This window comes from Thermobia domestica, chromosome 4 (genome assembly GCF_964235325.1).
Source record: "Thermobia domestica chromosome 4, izTheDome1.hap1.1, whole genome shotgun sequence".
NCBI classification, from domain to species: Eukaryota; Metazoa; Arthropoda; class Insecta; order Zygentoma; family Lepismatidae; genus Thermobia; species Thermobia domestica.
In genome coordinates this window covers 242,369,071-242,390,270 of record NC_137457.1, presented here as the reverse complement: position 1 = coordinate 242,390,270, position 21,200 = coordinate 242,369,071, and the positions used below count along the sequence as shown (strand labels likewise).

The window sequence follows — 21,200 nt, the reverse complement described above, 5'->3', positions numbered from 1 at the left end:
TGGATGCTTATATTTAATATGCAAATATTTAATACAAATCAAAAATTTTACTTTATAAGTTATACATAACGCAACATATAATTTCACAAATATACAGACAACGTCTTTATGTTTAGAGTTATACAAACCATTAAACACAAAGTAAGAAATAGAATTAGCGTTTGAAGTTTAAAGAAAAACATTCCATGGGATTGTATGATTATGGAACTGTGTGATTATTATAATTGTTCTTTGTACTTATTAACAGAATTGTTAATTTACATTTTATAACCTACAGGCAAATGGGATTTTGAATTTTTATTCCATGGTAAATGTATTTTGTCTCACATCTACTGATGAACACAGTTTAAGTCCACATTGTCCACCTCATCCTTATTCACGTGCAAAATTACTAAATCATTTAATAGTCGTTGGCTCATTGTTGATCTGAGAAAGTTCTTGCGTCGATGAAGCACTGAAAATGTTCTCTCAACTATACTTGCGGAAATCGATACTGTCAATATAAGTTTATGTATTTCAAATATTCAGAAAGCATATTGCAAAGGAACTTATTGCCGTCAATTGAAACTTATTCCACAGTTGAAATGTCACATGTTTCGACAGTAATCAGTAAATACCAATCACATTCCTTAATTAGATCCAAGAGATTGTTTTAAATCTGTTGCGACATAATGTTTATACTTTCATTCAAGATGTCGTGAGATATCCACCTATATTTAGATCACAGGAGCTAAGATTTTAATTCAAAAACATCGTCAGCTCGAAGATTAAGTAATTTCATAAGATTCGAACTAGAATCATCGCGTCCACGAATAACTAATCCTTGCTGGGGAAGATACGAGGAGCGTTTTTTCAAAACTCGATAGAGCAAATTTTGAGAAACAGAGGTATGCTTTTTTTCTGGTATGCTACCAATCGAGCTGTGAAATCAGAATTGACAAATATCGAAATGTGCCATGTGTATAGAATACTAAATCATGAAAGTTTTGTCAGAACTCGATAGAGGTTATGTGCAATAAGAACAAAAATGCAATTGTAAAAAAAAAAAAGGATGTTTTGTGCTCTATCGAGTTTTGAAAAAGCGCTACTCATATGTTAAGGATGTTATGACTTTCATACGGAATAATCTTGCCATCTTCATTTAATTTAATTTAGCAACAGACAACGACTGATACATTTACACCTTCCTTTATAGATTTACACGTCAGAATTACTGTTCTATAAAACGAACTTTTTTCGTGAATTTTAATCTTTGTAATTGCTTTTACCAAACTGAAAAGCCGTTTTCGACAAATGCATTTATTGCTTCCTTATCGGATGTGACATATGCTGATGAATTAGTATTATGTTTCACCGTAATCTTACACCGTACTTTATCTACAACACTATTATAAAATCAAGTCAAGGATAGACCTGTTTCCGTGGCTGCATGAGGACCTACCTCTCTTCTTTATCTTTCCTTCCAATTTTACGCTGTTGTTATTCTTAACTAACTTCTTGGAGTGGTCGGGCGACACATTACTGAAATATCAATATCACTGCTCGGAATATTTGTTTATTTATTTCATTTAATAACAAGTTTGTCATTTTTTTTTTATATCAATCTACAAACTAAAAATCTACACACTTCAGAACTTCATATATTGAAAACACAGGTCCCGTATGTATTTCACACTTGCTGAGAGGACGATATTCAGTTCTAATTTTCTACTGCATGTAACGTATAATTATATTCACAATAATAACAATTACCAGAAATCCTGTACGTATTGAGCACTCAGCAGATACTACTTCTCTTCACTGCAATTCTGCTGGTCTTAATCTTAAATGAATTCTTCAAGAATAACAGTTTTTGGCGGTCTTTCTTCCTTTGTTTCACAATACTAGTACAGAGTTGCCAGCTTGTGACCTTTGTGTGGTGTGCGTAGATAGAAAACTCTTATGTACAGAGTTTTTTTTGGGGCAAAATGCGTTGATTGCAATTTTTAAAGTCCGTGTTCATCGACCACTGCTCAGTATTAGTTTAACATGGTAGGAAACTTCTTCCTGTTCTTTGGTACGCGTCCGTCACGCATCTTATTCACCAGTTTAACAGCTTTGTTATTATATTGGCATGCCAATGGGTACTCCACACCAATTACATTTCTTCGATGGGTGTTCAAGCTCGCGAGCAGCACGTACTCAGTGCCTATGCGTATGATACTTTACACTTCAGACACTTGAACAAAGAGTGATGTTGACCGAGCTCTTTTTCTTAAAAAGACTTTTCCACAACAAAATAGACTTAATTGCAAAGATCCAGGTTCCATCCCTCAAAATATGTAAGGGAAATCGTGGCCTCTTCTACTGCAGGGAGACACATACAAAATCCATTGCATATGTCACCTACATGGAAAATTTACAATACTTACAATAAAATCAGTAAGGGTTATAAAGATGTAGACATATTTAATTGTTCTGAAAAGTCGGTCTAGATTTAGATAATTTACTATTAATTTACCAGATTTGATTTAGGTAATATAACTTAATCCTATGATACAACTTATAGTAATTTCATAGCTTCTTAGTTAATAAAATATTAATTTCAACTGCATATTTTGTCAATTGACTTATAGATGAACCTTTATATAATATATACTTGTTCTCTAAGTTATATTTATCGGTGTCCTTGGCAATCGTTTTCTCATGTACAACATATTAATTAGTATAGGCGAGACTGACAGATGTGACCTTATAATAAGAATAGGAAACATCTTAACATCTTTCATTATCTATTACGATATCTACAAACACATATTAATTAAATAATAAACAACATCAAGGTTATTAGGTTATATAAACACACGCTACATTCATTCTGAGTAGATTATGATTCAATTGTTTTCATTAATGAACTTTTAATGTTACTACGAGATGTGAATAAATGTAGTAGCTTTGCAGAGTCTTAATAAAATAATTGAACTTTTTGAATACAAATATTGAGTATAAATACGGTTTCCTAACATAAGTAATTAGTTGCCTTGTCTCATCATGTGGAAGTCAGCTCTCGTTGGTTTGTTTCTCGTTGTCTCTGCCGGTAAGTTTGTCAGATTTTTCAGAGAAAAAAAGGAAGATTTTACGTTTTTTTAAAGAGGAAATAAGGAAGATATAAGATATTAAGAATTTGCATACAAGCTCATACACAATTTCTTATAGTAACTAACGTAGAATAACTTTAATTGAAAACTGAAGCAGTTTTTGCAACACATAAAACCCCAAAAATAAACGATAATTCCTGGTGAAACCTCGTGTAGTTCAGATTCCATGTTAAGCTGTAGGCCCTCTTTTCATATACTCTCAGTGCTCTCACCTCTCAAGAGTCCCGCATCGTTTTTATACATTCGAAACTCCTTGAAGACGCATATATTTTTTCACGCGCTACCCTAGCCGACTGTTTCTAAGTTATGTCACAAGGAAGCGGGTGCGGTTAGATTTACATCCAAGTTTCACGCCCAAGTGTGACGTAATGCCACGTGGTATTATTATGGTGGCAAAGGTGGAATAAAACGAGTCTTGTGGGCCTTTTAACTCCCTTCGCTCGCTGACGCTAGATCAGCCATGTTTCGTAACGTAAGTAAATCACTTTTTTTAAATCAATAAATTTGTGTCCCTTTCTAATTCCCCACTACCCCCTACAGCCCCGAGGGTCCCTCTTCTTACTCTCCTCTTGTCATTGTTTATAATGGATATCAGAAATCTCTAGGTAAATGGCGAAAGAAACATAATTTTATGCATTATATATTACGTACAAGGACAAGTAAGCATCATTTTCATCTTATTTTAATAATAAAAGTGTTATTAAAATTTTTAGCAAAATAAAAAATAACTTTCCTTGGGCCGGGTTTGAATCCACGCTAAAAGCGATTTCCATTATCAGCCCGCTCGCTGGCATGCTCGCCTACGAAGACCGACAACAACTGCGTTTGATTTGTGCTATATGTATGCTACATTGCGAGAAACTGATAACTCCAACCAATCAGAACCGTGTATTTAGCTCCTACGGCTAGGGTCGAGCGTGATTAAAATACATGCCTTGACGACATATCGAAATACTTTGTTTCATATCCAACTACAAAGTACAATAAAATAAAATAAGAAAAGTGAAAGAAGTCATTCTATGAGCTGAAGTACTCGTCTGTAAAATTTCCGAATTATCCTTGAAAGTAATTTCCTCCTTAATATAATGGCAATTGATGAATAAAGTTTCGATATTGGTAGAGTCTACTACAACATTGTGTAAACAAAATCCTTGAATAATTGCATAAATAAGGAATGATAATTTAGGTGGTTGGTGGTCAAACTTAAAAATAAATAAATAAACAATAAATTTGTAAAATCTGAACAAATAGAGCTTTTAATAAAGTACATGACATGAACTCACTGTATTACTATTCTCGACAAGTATAGAAATCAATTAATTATCTCAAAGAAAAAAGCAGTAATTTCTCCACAAATCTTAGAATGAAAAATGAGAATGATTCAACATTAGATATAGGGTAGAAGAGGGGAATTGGGAGGTATGTTTCTTTCAATCTTTTTCCTTCACAGGTTATAGATGTTTTTCTAGATTTTAAGAACTGATTGTATGTTGCAGGTTCTTGTGCACCTACTGTGGTACTGGTAAAGTTTCGTTTACTTTTGATACTGCAGCATCTTTATTGTTGTTGGTCTGATTTCAACTTAATTACCTCCTTGGGGGTTAATTGGGTGCAAAATGATTAAAACCATTGCCGGTGCACATAAACCCGTGAGGGTGATTGGGTGTAAATGAAGAAAGCTTAAGCTTTCATTTAATGTATATAACTAGTATTCCACTTAAAAACTAACAGTTTTATGTAGCCTTTTAAGGAGTAACTTGTTTCCAAATTTCAAAAAATATTTGAATGCCCTTTCAAGCCTTCCAGTTATTGTTTATAGCATAATGTATAGTCCTCTGAATTTAATCCAAAATATATCACATACGAAAAAAATATATAAGCGGTCAAAACTTTGGCCGACAACGTAAAAAAAATACAAAAACAAGGGAACAGGACCTGATATTCAAACAAGCATAGGAGAATGTAATAAGACTAACGCTAAATAAGTATAAACTATTACAATGGAACATGTGTTGGAACTCTGGATTGATAAACAGGTCCTCTTTACAGCACCAGTATTATTGGCATACGAAACAACCACTGGAGTCCTAAGTTTAGAGTAACTTATTTCAGAATATCAAAGATATTTGAATGCCTTTTCAAGCCTTCCAGTTATTGTTTATAGTATAATATATTTTCCTCTGAACGTAATCCAAAATGTATCACATACGAAAAAAACTATAAGCCGTCAAAACTTTGGCCGAAAATATAAAAATAAATAAATAAAATAAACCGAAGATGCAAGGCCCTATTATTCAAACAAACATAGGAGAAGGTAATCAGACTAACACTAAATAATTATAAACTATTATAATAGAACATGTGTTGGAACTCTGGATTGATAAACAGGTCCTATTTACAGCATCAGCACTATTGGCATACGCAACGGCCATTTTAGGCCTAAGTTGAATACAATAGCTTAGTAACCACAATGCGTTATGAAGCAAAAGTGTACACCACAAAAGACAAAGATAACACAACATTTAAATTATATCCAAAAAATGTTGGCTTAATGCTTTCCACCCATTTACCCCCACATCATGCGCGAAATTACCCCATGGGGGTTATTGGGAGGTATAAATTTCAACAAAATTTTAACTGCCTCACAGTGAGGATTCAAGATTGCTCCTCATCAGAGTGGCATCCTTATGATGTTTTTAAGCAACAGTAAAAAATCTGGTTCAGAACATTAATAGATGCACGATTTATCGTGACTCAAACCAAAACCCACACAAACCTGAAACTCGGTTTCAAACATGTCATTTCTCAATCAAATCACGCGGTGGCTCAGTGGTAGAGCGTTCACCTCTGGTGCTAGGGGTCTCGGGTTCAAACCCTGCTCCCGCCAAGTGAACTTTGTGGTGGACAAACACCGTGTGCGTGGGTTTTCTCGAGGTTCTCCCGTTTCCTCGCACTTTCTTCATTCCACCATTTCATTCATTACTCATTATCACCGTCTCCTTTAGTCTAACCGGCATAACCGTGGGACGTAAAAACTCAAAATTTTATTTCATTTTTCTCAATCAAATCAGTTTTTGTTTCTTTAAGTCATTATTACATCGTCTCAAAATTCATCAAAGCTTTTTTTCTTATCAACATCTACCCACCCAATATTTGGGTGTAATTAAATTACATAAAAAAATATACTGAAATGCAAAATATACATTTTTAAAAAGTTTTCCACTCTATTTCCTCCTTCTACCCTATGACATATAGTAATAAAAATAATGTTTAAAAGAGATGTCTAAATTGATTGATTGTAGTATATACATACTTATCATGATACATTACACTATAAGTAACATTCATATTATCATACTTTGTTCTCTTTTTTTTTTTTTTTTTTAATGAACTTCACAAAATCCAAGTAAACACTCATTTCAGTTCTCTTCCTATTATTCAGTTGCGCAGTACGACTACTCGGAGGTTTTGGGCCTATCTTTGTTGTTCTATGAGGCTGAGAGATCTGGAAAACTTCCAGCCGACAACCGTATTCCATGGAGAGGTGATTCAGCTCTCAACGACAAAGGAAACAACGGGGAAGATCTCACAGGAGGATACTACGATGGTAAGAACATAACTAAACAAAAACCTTCACTTCCTCTTATAGAAGTTGGTAATACTGCAAAAGAAATCAGGTCGGACATTTTGGTCACTTTTTGGAATGGCTTTTCGTAATTTTTTGGTCATGTCCCAAATATATTGTGAAGTATTCTACCAGTGAACAAAAACATGTCCAGAATACACCCTAACAGTGTTTAATAGTTTAATGAAATATTTTATATATCTCACGATTATGCCATTTAGGCTAAAGGAAATGGATGGTTAATTAAAGTGAACAAATGTGAAACAAACTGTTTGTGCGCTCTCACCGGGAATCGAACGCGAATTCACATGCACCAAAGGGACACACACTATCCACTAAACCAGCATCGAGAGCAATTAATTAGTTAACAGGAACTCCCCTGGGTGTGTTTAAAACGTACCTAAATTTATGATGTGTCCACTGAGTATACGGGTAAAAACTACATGAAAATGTGTAAATGGTAATGTGTGAAGTACCTAATATGTTTAAAATCGTTTTTGTGCTCCTACGAGTATTCTCATTGGACACATCTGAAGTTCAGGTACACTTTGAACACGCTTGGTGCATTTCTTATTAATCACTGTTGTTATATAAATAATTTTATTGTATACACATAGATGAGCTTTCCAAATAGCATTGAAATAATAAAACTCTGCTCATTTGGCATACAATGTACTTTTTGACGTATCATATCTTTCTTCCAGGTTAATTATAACTCGTGAATTATGAAACAGGTCTCCTCAGCTGTAAAACTTTCCTACATTTGATTAATATATAACTTCATAAGGTTCCTACAGTAAAACAATCTTAAATAGACGGTTTTCAAATTGTTACATGACACAAATTAATGTAGTTTTTTTTTTAATTCACAAAATTCAGTAGTGTGCTCAGGCTTTTGACAATGACTTTATATATGTAAAAAGCTATATACAGGGTGTTTCAAAACAACACCGACAACGTTTGGGAGGTGATTCTTGACACCAAGATAAGACAAAAAGTATAGACAAACCAAGGTGCATAAATGCTTCCTTTCAGAGTTACAGGCTGCCGAAAACATGAAAAAATGAATTTTAAAGGTCCATAGATCCAATACTATGGAACCTACTATAGACGGGCCAATACTTCACTTAGGAACTAGTATGTGCCCTATCCAAATATCTACGTTTCAGAATCCTGCGCTACTCCCACAACAATTTTTATAGTGATAGTTGGTGATTACTTCAAATTATAAGCTCGTAGCCAAACTCCCTCTATAAAAATGTTGCATGAGTACCTTAGGATTCTGAAACAGGTATTTTTGGATAGCGCACATATTAGTTCCTAAATGAAGTCTTGACCCGACTATGGTAGTTCCCATAGGTTTGGAGCAATGGACATTTAAAGATCATTTTTTCAAGTTTTCGACAGTCTATAACTCCGAAAGGAAGCATTTGTGCACCCAGGTTGGTCTATACTTTTTGTCTTATCTTGGTGTCAGGAATCACCTCCCAAACGTTGTCGGTGTTGTTTTGAAACACCCTGTATAACGATAGAGGTAGATCATGTCATAAAGTACCACATCAGGAATGCTAGAAATAATAAGAATAATTTAACGTCTCGTTTAAGCAACAAAGAAGGCTTTATCAGCATATAGACATTAAACAGATATAGATTATTAAACTGTGCTTTAAATATAATAGAGATCATAATTATATATTTGTTATACTCTTCCTGCATCATAGGTAAGTATATTACATTTAAACGCTTCTACACCTAAATTACTTTTTCAACATTTACAGCTGGTGACCATGTGAAATTCAACTTCCCCATGGCTTACAGTGTGACTGTTCTTGCATGGGGTTATCTCTCCAACAAGGCTGCCTACGATGCTGCAGGTAAAGTATTTCCTTCAGACGCTATTAAAAATACAATAACAAGTACTTTTTATGTACTTAAAAATGCAATAACATATATAACATTAGCTTTTAACTAATAGATAGAGAACACTACATTTCGTGCCAAGCAAATATCAACAGGAGAACATTATTTCACATATTCTCCAATATCAACAGATGAGCAGTATTGTCAACTCAACATTAAGTTACATTTTTACAAATAGCCTTATGTCAGGTTATTACTTATTTCAAATACACATGTTAAACAAAAACAAAACACGTATTATTCAGCATGACAAACTAAGAACGCTACAATATCAAAAAACCAAACGTAGGAAGCTTCTATAACAGTAATACGGACAAAGCAACGCATATCCACAGTACCTTAATATCGATTACTATGATCATGATTTATTTCTAAAGACTACTTAGATAAGAACCACATCCAATCGCATAGATGGTTTAAATTAGATATAAAGATCATAACTGCGTTTAATTTAATTTAATATATCAAACTGTTCCAACTATGTTGCAAACATGGGTAAAGTTTCTTACACTGCTCAAAACTATATAATTCCAAAGCCTTGAATTGCAATTACCGAAAACTATTGTTATTTGGCATAACAGTAAAGGAAAGAAACAATTCTTTTAAAATTTTCCCATGAATACTCCAATTTGAACAGTATACGAGCAATCTTTATCCCTGTTTCTCATATCTCCGAAACAGTTTGAGATAACAAATTGCCTTAAATAGTATGATGGTACTTATGCATCTTGAGAATCATCTACACGTTTGAATGTGACATTTATTTAGGCACTTGTATGAAATAAAGTCTTTAGATGTTCAATCCATTGTGACTTTGTTCCTATTGATTTGAAATACTTCATTTCATGATCATAATATTCGACACTAAGATATTTCCGATATGCACTATCCCGCCCGTCTTTATTGCGTTATTACTGTTGTAGGGGAGTCCAAAGTTTGAATATTTGTAATACCGTAGCGTCCTTATTCTGTAACACTGACTAATGAGTATGATATTATAAGCTTTCGTTTAACATGTAGAAACGTTGAAATGTGTAATAATCAGATTAGTGCAATTTGGAAAAGTAGAACTTTATGTTAGGTTGACAGCATTCATAATCTGATTGTGTTTGACAGTATGTCAAACAACATCTTCCTGTTGATATTTATTTGGTACGAAATTCCAGCTTATTATTTATAAGTATAAAAAATACAAAATTATATCACGATAAATAGTTCACTCTGTATATATATCTTTGCTGGTGTATTTGGCACACATTTATATGTTCATTGGATTGGTTCAATGCCCCATTTCAGTATCGTTTGCTGTATATACCTTGGACTTAATAGTATAATGCTTAATTTTGAACTTTTATAGTACCATTGATAGCAGAAACAAGATTATTTTGTATCAAAGGTCAGAATGAAAACATATAGCTGCATAGAATATTAATTTACACTTCTTTTTTATCAGATTGTGTTTATTAATTATTTATTTTAATTAAATATTACTTTTTTTACTAGATACGTTTTTATTCACTTACCAGTATGTCTAATTTTATTACAATTTCTGTGTAGGTCAAACTCAGTATTTGAAGAATACCTTGAAGTGGGGCACAGATTACTTCATCAAGTGTCACGTGAGTGCCAATGAATTGTACGGACAGGTAGGCGATGGAAACACCGACCACGCTTACTGGGGAAGACCAGAAGATATGACCATGAACAGACCTGCGTGGAAGATCGATACTGGTAACCCAGGTAGGAAAAAGTTTGGCCTTGAAGCAAGTTCCTTATTTCTCATACTATTTTACAAATTCAATATATATATATATATATATATGTTTGTTTGCATTTCTCTTAGCTTGGAAATACAGGATATTTCAAATTGCCTATTCCAATTTCATAAGCCTATATCTTTTACATGAATGCAGGCTATATATTTTACCTAATGCTATATCTTTTACCTAATGAAAATTTTAAAATACTCATTAAAATTGAAAGTTTCCTTTGGTGAAAGCCAAGAGTTATTAGGAGTCTCTTTGATGTAGCTAGCTTGCTTGCTAGTTCAGTACTCAGTGCAGTGTTTCTTTCAGAAACAATGTTCCTGGGAGGCACGCTTAGTATTCCGGGGGGGCACTCCTGGTACTATTCTATTTATTATTATATTATAGACGAATTACTTTGTTCTCCTCCGGGGGGGCACTTTCAGAGGTCCGAGGGCAGTGCCCGCCCAAAAACATGTCAGGAAGAAACACTGACCCACTGTGCATGTGAAGTCGAGATGGAAACATAGCATCAAAATAATTTGGCGTGATGTGTTTCAACATCTGTAAATCACATAGCATAGCAGTGACTACAGTTACACCATACAGGCTTTCACAAGTATAGATGAAAATATTTGTTTTGTGTCCAGTGAAGGGTACATTTAAAATTTGTGACAAGCAAATGAATATTTGTGTTCTTACACGTACTTTAAAGTGTATCTTAAAGTTTTATGTGCATACTTACAAATTACTGTATATACCCATATGAAGTTAGATTATTCTATTGGAAAGACTTTGTATCGTTATAAACTTTGTGAAATGTAACAACAATGAACTATGAAAATAATTAATATAATATATATTTTCTGTTAAATACGATGCTAAGAGACAGTGATTGAAGACAGCATTCAGCATTCTGTTTAAACGCTGTTGAGAGTAATGCAATGTTGTCACATTTTTATACACATTCACGTCAGTTTATGAACAACACCTACCACCTGGGAACGTTTTATCACAGTCTTTCATTTCATTTACATAGCCCGCACACCGTTGATTCTGTCCGACACTTTAGCAAATTCATTATACTTATTTTATGAACAGTGAAATTTCAAGTAGGTAGTCTAGACATTAAGACAAGTGCTTGTTTACAAATATTATAACTTTTATGTTATATAAGATATATCAACTATAAACATTATAACAATGTCCATTTAGGCTTGCATTTCGAATGTAAATCGAGCATGATTTTACTAATGAAAATATATGTCACATTCATTCATATGAATCTAATGTTCATAGGTTCTGATCTCGCTGGAGAAACAGCCGCCGCCATGGCAGCCACAGCAGCTGTGTTCCAAGATTCTGATGCCGGCTACGCTTCTACTCTGATCAACCATGCTAAGCAGCTCTTCCAGTTTGCTCTAAACTACAGAGGAAAATACTCTGACTCTATCCAAAATGCTGCCCAATTCTACAGGTAAATAACATAACAAAATAAACACTGGATTTACCTTAGTCATATTGAATGCTTAATTATGAGTGATCATGCAATTAGATGCATTCTTCTACGAGAACAATTCTTCTTTTAATCACACACATACAAGAGTCTTCACATCTTAAATGTTGTAATCTGAACACTGATTTCTTCTTTCTATCATTACAGCTCTTCCGAATACAAGGATGAACTTGTATGGGCTGCAATTTGGCTGTACAGAGCAACCAATGACCAATCTTACTTGAATCAAGCCGAGAGTTTGTACAATGAATTGGGTCTCGACTACAGACCATCTGAATTCTCATGGAACGACAAGACCATTGGAGTACAGGTGAGTTCATATCGAAGAGTGGTTTTACTATATACTATTATATTACTATTCTTTCTCAGAATTCAGAATTCAGGACAAGTTTTAATTCTGACTCTCTGAATACTTGTTGATAATAGTTTGTTAATGATTTTGTTCGCAATGGTTAATGATGATTGATCTTAATAAAGCATTTGATGAAACAACAATATTTTATGTTGTTTCGCAGTTACTTTTGGCTGAACTTACTGGTGGAAGCAACTACAAGACCCGAGTCACGGACTTCTGTGACTACATGAAGAACAGTCAGCAGAAAACTCCCAAGGGATTGCTCTACATCAGCCAATGGGGAACTCTCAGACATGCTAACAACATCGCTTTCATCTGCTTGGAGGTATAGTCAATCTTTATTTCCCGAATTTCACTTTGTATGTCATTGAAAGCGTCAATTTACTTCATTCTCCTGTATCGGTTTAATTTAATTTTATTCTTTCAGCCCACTGTTATAAACTTTACATGTACAGAGCACAATGAAGTAGAATCATAAAGTATTAGAGTTTTTAGACATTTTCCTTAATAGTGGACTTATATTCCATGGTTTTAATTCACCATTGTAGCATTATACTAATGAAAAAGTTTTCTTCTGTAGTTTCTGGTGCTATGAAGTTTATAATTTTAAAAAGTGATTAGGTTTATAGAAATATCTAAACTCAGCTGAAAACAGGAATATCTAAATTCATTTCCTTACTTATATCCTATTTCTCAGATACCAGCTGATATTAAGCTGTTAGTCAACCGTATTCGATGATGTTAGATTTGTAACTTTATCACTTAATATGTCCTTGATTCACGACATCATATTCCCATAAGTTAGAGACTTATTCTCTAGAGAAGTAACCTGATTAATTCATTATAAACTATAATTAACTTTGTTTTAGTCATCTATATAAATGGATTACACGTATGTAATAAAATGAATCCGTGTAACATGGGTTCCTGTCACAACGGCATGGCGGGTCCGGAGATTGCGGATCTAGGAGAAGGCCTCTAGATATAGAGGTTAGCTGCGAATATACTGAATAAGCAGTCGCGGACAGACAACAAGGAGTGGTCCTCCAGCTTGGGGGCTTGGGTAAGGCTAACAACCTCATCCTGTAAAAAAGGCACTTGTTCAGAAACATTTACAAAAGCCTCGGACAAGGACTGATAACTTGGCACGACCTCAGCAAAAGAAACTGGACATGCAATATTAGAAGTCTTCATAGAGCAGACGCGTTAAAATCCGTAACGAGTGAGTTAGAGAAATACAGGATGGACCTAGTAGGAGTTCAGGAAGTTAGGTTGGAAGGAAATAGATCTGTGAATTCCGGAAATTTTACATTCTTTTACGGGGAAGGAAATAAAAACCACCAATTAGGAACAGGGTTTTCATTTACAAACGAATATTACCAGCAATTAAGCAGGTTGAATTTGTTACTGACAGATTTTCTTTTATTACTCTTAAGGGTCGGGGGTGTGATATTATTGTTTTAAATGTACATGCCCCAACAGAAAATAATGATGACGATATAAACGACAGCTTTTACGAAGAAGTGGAACGGTAATTTGGCCAACTCCCGCGATACCATATGAAAATTCTATTAGGAGATTTCAATGCGAATGTAGGACGAGAGGATATTTTCAAAACAGTTATAGGGAACGAAAGTCTGCATAAAGAAAGTAATGAGAACGGTTTTAGACTCGTGAGCTTTGCAACATCCAAAAGCCTAATCGGGAAGAGTACAAAATTTCCACATCGCGATGTTCATAAATGCACCTGGACCTCACCAGACGTAAAAGCACATAATCAAATTGATCACGTTTTGAGTTGAGCTGATTTTGAGTTTAAGGTCCCGTTCAGGAGCGAGGCTATATGAGACGTGGACCTACTGATTAACGTGGAATCCGAACAACATGAGCTCCCGCCGAGAATCGAACCCGGGTCTCCCACGCCAAAGGCGCGTACGCTAACCGCTCAGCCACGTAGGAGCTCTGATCTCATTTTAGTAGATAGAAGAAGGCAATCTAGCATAATTGATGTCCGGTCATTTAGAGGGGCTGATTGTGACAGTGACCACTACCTGGTAGCAGCGATAATAAGAGAGAGATTATCGTTGAATAAAGGTAATATTCAATGTCCGAAAACGAAGAGATTTAATTTAAGAAATTAGAAGAGAACCAGGTAAGAGAGGAATACCAGATTGAAGTTTCGAATAGATTCTCGGTTTTAGAAGACTCTGAGTGCACTAGCATTGAGGATACTTGGATTGAAATTAGAGATAGCATTAAAAGTTCAGCAATAGAAAATTGGGACACGCGGAAATACGTACGAACAAACAATGGTTCGACCAGGAATGGATTAAACTAGCAGAGAAGAGAAAACAGGCAAAATTACGCTGGCTACAAAATCCGAATGAAATAACTACACAAAATTTCGCAGATATCAGGCGGGAAACTTCCAAAACTTTCAGAACAAAGAAACGCGATTTTTTGAAAGCTAAAATTAAGGAACTCGAAGATAATACTAAAAATAAAAATATTCTGGACATGTATAAGGGATCAGCGAATTTAAGAAAGGTTATCAACCTCGTGCTTATATATTAAAGAAAGCTGACGGAACAGTTCTCACTGATACGGATAGCCTCTTAAATAGATGAAAAGATCTCTTTGACGATTTGCTGAACACAGCCAAAAAGTAAAGTGCGTGGAGAAAAGGAGATATACACCGCAGAACAGTATATTCCAGAACCCAACCGAATAGAAGTAGAAACCGCTATAAAGAAATTAAAGAAACACAAATTCCGGGTGTAGATGAAATTCCGGCTGAGTTAATTTTAGCTGGAGGCGAAAAATTGTGGAATAAGATACACAAACTCATTCTCCTTATCTGGAACAAGGAAGAATTGCCACAAGAGTGGAAAGAATCAATCATTGTTCCAATTCCAATTTACAAGAAAGGCGACAAAACTGACTAATAATTATCGAGGCATTTCCCTTCTGTCAACAGCCTATAAAATCCTTTCAAATATTCTATTAGCAAGATTGACCCCCTACGCAGATGAAATTATTGGAGATTATCAGTGTGGATTTAGACGAAATCGATCAACTATCGACCAAATATTTACCATTCGACAAATACTCGAAAAGAAGTGGAAATAGAATACCCCGATACATCAACTATTTATTGTTTTTAGGAAGGCCTACGACTCGGTTAGGAGGAAACATTATACAACATTCTTACAGAAATTGGAATACCTAGAAAGCTAATTGGATTAACTATGATATGTTTAAATGAATCCCAAAGTAAATTCCGGGTAGGAAAATTTTTGTCCACGAGCTTTCACGTCGAAAATGATCTGAAACAAGGAGATGCGTCGTCGCCATTATTATTCAACTTCGTTCTGGAATACGCTATAAGGAAAATCAAAGAAACCAGGGCCTAGAGTTGAACGATATTCACCAGGTTATGTCATATGCTGATGATGTAATTTTAATAGGGGATGTTAGCAGAACAATAGAAAGAAATGCAGCGGGACATGAAATACTTGCAGGTACATGAGTTTAGAAGTAAATGCAGAGAAAACTAAATACATGGAAGTGCGTCGGGACCGTAATACGGCAAATTATAGGTACGTTAAAATATTAACTAATACTTTTGATAAAGTAAATACTTTCAAATATCTAGGATCAATATTAACAGAGGAAAATCATATTCACGAAGAAATTAAATGTCGACTAAAAGCAGGGAGTTCGTGTTACTATTCGGTTCAAAATCTCTTGTCGTCGCGAATTCTGTCAAGGAATTTGAAGCTTGAAATATATAAAACGATAATCATGCCTGTTGTTCTGTATGGTTGCAAAACATGTTCGCTTACTCTAAAGGAAGAATACAGACTGAAAGTATTTGAGTACAAGATCCTGAGTCGGACCCAAGAGGAACGGGAATGGGGAATGGCGGAAACTTCATAACGAGAAACTACATAATTTATACGGTTTACCAAATATTGTTAGGTTCATCAAATCTAGGAGGCTTAGGTGGATAGGCCATGTAGCTAGAATGGGAGAAAGTAGAAAGTCTTGACTGAAAGACCAATCGGAAAACGGCCATTAGGAAAACTTAGGCGCAGATGGGAGGACGATATTAAGATGGATCTCGCAGAGATATTAATACAAAATAGAAACTGGATTCAATTGGCTAAAGATAGAAGTCACTGAAGAGCTTTTGCCAACTCGGCAATGAACCTCCGAGTTCCATAGGCCATAGAGTTAGTTAGTTAGTTAGTTAATAAAATGAAATTAACAGTTAATTAGGTTATCTACATTGTAAAACGTTATTTCTTCTGCTTAATATAGCTATATAGATAGAACCAATAGTAATATATAATCAATGAAAAAATACCGGAAATTTTCGAAACTCTTGAAAATGTTGAGAAACAATTTCGTTGCAGCGCCTTGTGCAGGATGGCAATTATCTGTTTCAGTTATGTTGGAAAGTTTATCAACATAGGTGATTCCTGACAGAACTCCCTTGTAGCTAAAGGGTTAGCATACACGAATTTGACATAGGAGACCCAAGTTCGATTTCCGGTAAGAGCACATGTAGTTTGGATCCCCCGTTAAACTGTAGGTCCTCGTTCATATAGCCTCGCTGCTCAAAGTGGCGCTAAAATCAAATCAAATCAAACTACACATATTAGATTGCTTAAGAAAATTGTTACTGATTTCATTTCTTTGAATTACAGGCTGCGAACAAACTAAATGTGAATACAGACAGCTACAGGCAATTCGCCAAAAGCCAGGTTGACTATGCTTTGGGATCTACTGGCAGAAGCTACGTTGTTGGATACGGAAACAACCCACCAACTCATGAACAACACAGAGCTGCGTAAGTAAACACATAGTATACGAAAGGTTTGGAAGACATATAACTTTACACAACAAGTTGGCGTTTGGATCAAGAAGAAATGCTATTCATGTGGTCAATGTGTCCAAATCAGTCGAGTAAGAGAGAGAGAAAGGCGCGAGAGTGAGGAAATTTTGTTAGGTCTAGTGTATACTCACAATCCGATTTGTTAGGGCGAGGAACCGAATTATCCCCTTCTCGAAATTTTTATCTAATACAGTGCTCGAAATACATAATTTTTGTCTAACACTGTCCTAGCTTTTCGATAAAGGTAGTTGAGACCTTGAATATTTCAGAAACACCCAAGCCAATACCCAACATTATTTTTCCAAGATCATCAAACAATTCGTTTTAAAATATTAATATTTTTCTAGTAAATTTAATATAGGGGAAGCTGTCATTTTATGTTTATAACAGTTAGAGATATTTTCTTCCGTTGCTAACATTGTGTATCAATTATTTTCAAACGAAAACTCTGTGAAAACATGTCTTACATCTCACATTCTTAAGAAACCAGTAAAATGGATACAAGCAAATGACAAATTTATCATTTGCAGAAGTTAATAAGATCACTGGTCACTGAAAAAAAAAAAAGAACAGCGATTGTTTTGAAGGTGCATCAATTGTGGTTCGATAACTAGTTGCAAACATTGCTCTACTTAATTTCATCTCATTCTCTCCACTCCTTGTTCAAACTACTTCCTCTGTCGTCCATTTACTGCTTGAACTCAAAAGCCACTGTCAGCTTCACAAACAATTACACAGCGATGCACTGTATTACACTGTCAGTATTTTGATACTTGCTTCAAAATTCTGCGTAAATGGATCACAATAGCCAAACTTTCCTTCATTACTAGTAGAAATTTCTTTTCGCTCTCGCCAGCGTCTGACAACTTACGATTTATCTTTTCCGTAGTCAAATCTCTATGATTAGCTATTAAATTAGTTGATTTGATTTCTCAAAACTTAATTGTAATACAAAAATAAAAATAAACGACGAAATGTACAAGTGAATACTAAAGAATTGAAGCACCCACTGAATAATTCTGTATGGCACATTTTGGAACATACTGTGTTACCAGTGCAATCATGCTGTACTGCACGTTATTAACTTATGAACTAAAACATGACACTACTGGCAAACTCTGAATTGAGTATTAGGTATATGCAAACATATTACTCTTTTTTTGTTTGCTTGTTTGTTTTCTTGAATTCACTGAAATATACCATACAGCATTATTAGAAAGAACGCTTCGGTTGTGTTAAAGTAATACAGTTAAATGAAGTCTCTGTGACATAATCACACTTTACTATACAAAGTAGAAAAATATTACCGCTGACTGTTTTATTTTAGAATTTACAAAAAAATACTTTCTATTTTCGTCCCACATTTGGCTTCTCTAAAAGTCAATCAGAAGGACATTACCTGATCTGGATCAATTCGATCTGATATATATTGCAAGAGATCAATCAGTCTTTGGACATTTTTAGAAATGATTTTTGGTCATTGTTTAATATGTCCAAAAATGTCCTGAAATGTTCTAACAGTGAACAAAATTCGCAATACATCCTTACAGTGGTTAATACGAATTGCCTACGTATCTGAATTTCTCATATGTAACTAGCAAAAAATACTTGCATATGTGTAAATAATAATGTATGAAATGCTGATTACTGTTTAAAATCGTTTTTGTCTCTATACTCACTGACGTCATCTAGAATTAAGGTATATTTTGAACACTCTTAGGGCAATTCGCATTAACTACTGTTAGGAGACATTGCAACATTTCAGGACATTTTTGGACATGTTAAACAACGACCAATAGTCGTTTCTAAAACTTGACGAAATTATGTCAAACATTTATTTTTTAATTTTTTTTTCGAAATATACAAGCTAGTGAAATGATATGATATAAAGATTTTTTTCTTCCCGTGTTATAGGCCATCAAAATTGGGGTTTGACTTACTTAAATTTTCGCGATAAAATTATGTATTCAATCAATAAAACTCGTCTGATTTTGACCAAACTCGGCATGGCTGTAAACATTAAGAAGCTTAATAGGCATTTGAAATGTTATCGTGTATAGATCTTTGATTTCTGAGTTATAAAGCACTGAAGTTCGAGTTTTACTTAGGCAATTCCTCGCTTAAAGAAATTTCTAGTTGCTATTTAGAAGAGAAGTATTGCAATAAACTTATTATACGTTAAGTTGAACCATAATAAAGTTAGTCATGAGAGATTTATTAGCTATGCTCTGAAAGTGTTGTGTATTTATAACAAAGATCAGTAAAAGAAATCAATGAAGTATTAGTGATATGGAAATTCACTTGTTCGATATTTACATCATTTTTCTTTTTTTGTAGTTCTTGCCCCAACCGCCCAGCTACCTGTGACTGGAACGTTTACAATGGTGCTCAACCAAATTACCAAGTGTTGTATGGTGCCATGGTCGGAGGCCCAGACCAGAATGACAACTACCAAGACGTGAGAAGTGACTACGTCCACAACGAAGTGGCCTGCGATTACAACGCTGCCTTCACTGGCTCTTTGGCTGCTCTGAGCGCTCTCTAAGCTATAACCTATTTATTATATAACTTTCAAACCAACATCACAGCACTGAATCCAGTATGCAATGGGACAATAACATTTCTTTCGTAAAAATAAACTGACATTTGTTTTCCTAAAGTTTGTTTTTAATCCAAAATTATTTAACTTAACCCTGTTAGCAACATAAGGTAAAATGTGCACATATTTTTATTTTAAAATTCTCCGTACACACACACACACACACACACACACACACACACACACACACACACACACACCTATCATACCTTTAGTATCATATATCTGTACTAAAGAACATACATTTTCTAATTATAAAAGAACACTAAATAATATAAAGAACATTAAAAATACTGTAGTAATACAAGTACATTGGCTTACATTTCTAACTGAATGAAGTGCTGAAATATAGCACTAGGAACTTGCTATTAACTAATTTTACAGCTAATGTTGTGGGTTGACAACAAATTGTTCAATCTTTTGACGAACCTATCAACTTCATTCTTCTGGATTTCATTCTAGAAACATTTTATCTCTTCTTCCACATTAACCCTTCTTCCTTTACTAATATTTGTTAAAGCAAGGCCATTTAATCGTTCTTCCGACATTGTACCACTCAAGTATTTCCAGTCATCGCAATGTGGAAAAACTTATCTCTGTAGAAGTAGTTGAAACATGTGAAATAGCAAATAGTTGAAGAAGAATTTTTATATTAAGATAGAATTTGTTGCAGTGCATTTACCGAAGTATCATGTATCTCTTACTTCGCTTATGCTTTGTTCCACATTTTCCTCCACAAAGTAAGTTCAGCGCTCAGCTCTAATTCACCTGGATTATCATGCACATTTTGCAGCTTGTAGAACAGTAGAATCATCATAACGGTGTCGATTTGCAGGAATCAGCCCCTGAAGAGTTAAGTTTTCTCACTAATCTATTACCAAATATACTTTTTAGCTGCTGAATGAAATGATAAAGGAAAGGAATGAATATTATCCTTTTAAAATATTGCTCAGGGTTTCTTGAAGTTTCCCCATCCGTTGATCTACCACCGATCCTTAGAACTGTAATTTCTTTCCCTATATCACCAGCTCTTTTATACGCCGAATTACATATAGATGAGAAATCGACATTCATATTTTCTCTGAGTTCGTCGAAAACTTGACAGACATTTCTTACATTGGTAATTGCAGTCGACAGATCTAATTTTGGATTCTACAGATTCTTACTTAGCTTTACTGTAAGGAATACTTACAGTCAATACTATCCACCCGTTTATTCCCAAAACATGGTTGTCATGATTTTGTGAACTGATAGTGTTCGTTTTATTTATTTTATTTTATTATTTTTTTGTTTTTGATTTAGAAGAACCAGAGCCCTATGGCACTGATTGCTGCTTTAGCCTCTCAGTGATGTACTATATCCAGGCTTCATCACCCGCCACTATGTGAGAAAAGAGGTTATCC

At 34.6% G+C, this 21,200-nt stretch overlaps 2 protein-coding genes across 5 annotated transcripts in view; one reads left to right on the top strand and one right to left on the bottom strand.

Moving 5' to 3' along the window:
- The window catches only part of LOC145683947 (endoglucanase E-4-like), a 428,679-nt gene that overhangs the window by 199,195 nt on the left and 208,284 nt on the right, over positions 1 to 21,200 (bottom strand). The window lies entirely within an intron of this gene.
- On the top strand, positions 3,023 to 19,847 carry LOC145683942 (endoglucanase F-like). The gene is made up of 9 exons (XM_081755643.1): positions 3,023 to 3,076; positions 6,580 to 6,744; positions 8,541 to 8,636; positions 10,240 to 10,422; positions 11,727 to 11,904; positions 12,091 to 12,253; positions 12,459 to 12,623; positions 17,011 to 17,153; positions 19,536 to 19,847. The coding sequence occupies exons 1-9, from the start codon at positions 3,031 to 3,033 to the stop codon at positions 19,741 to 19,743; spliced, it is 1,347 nt and encodes a 448-aa protein (XP_081611769.1). The 5' UTR covers positions 3,023 to 3,030; the 3' UTR covers positions 19,744 to 19,847.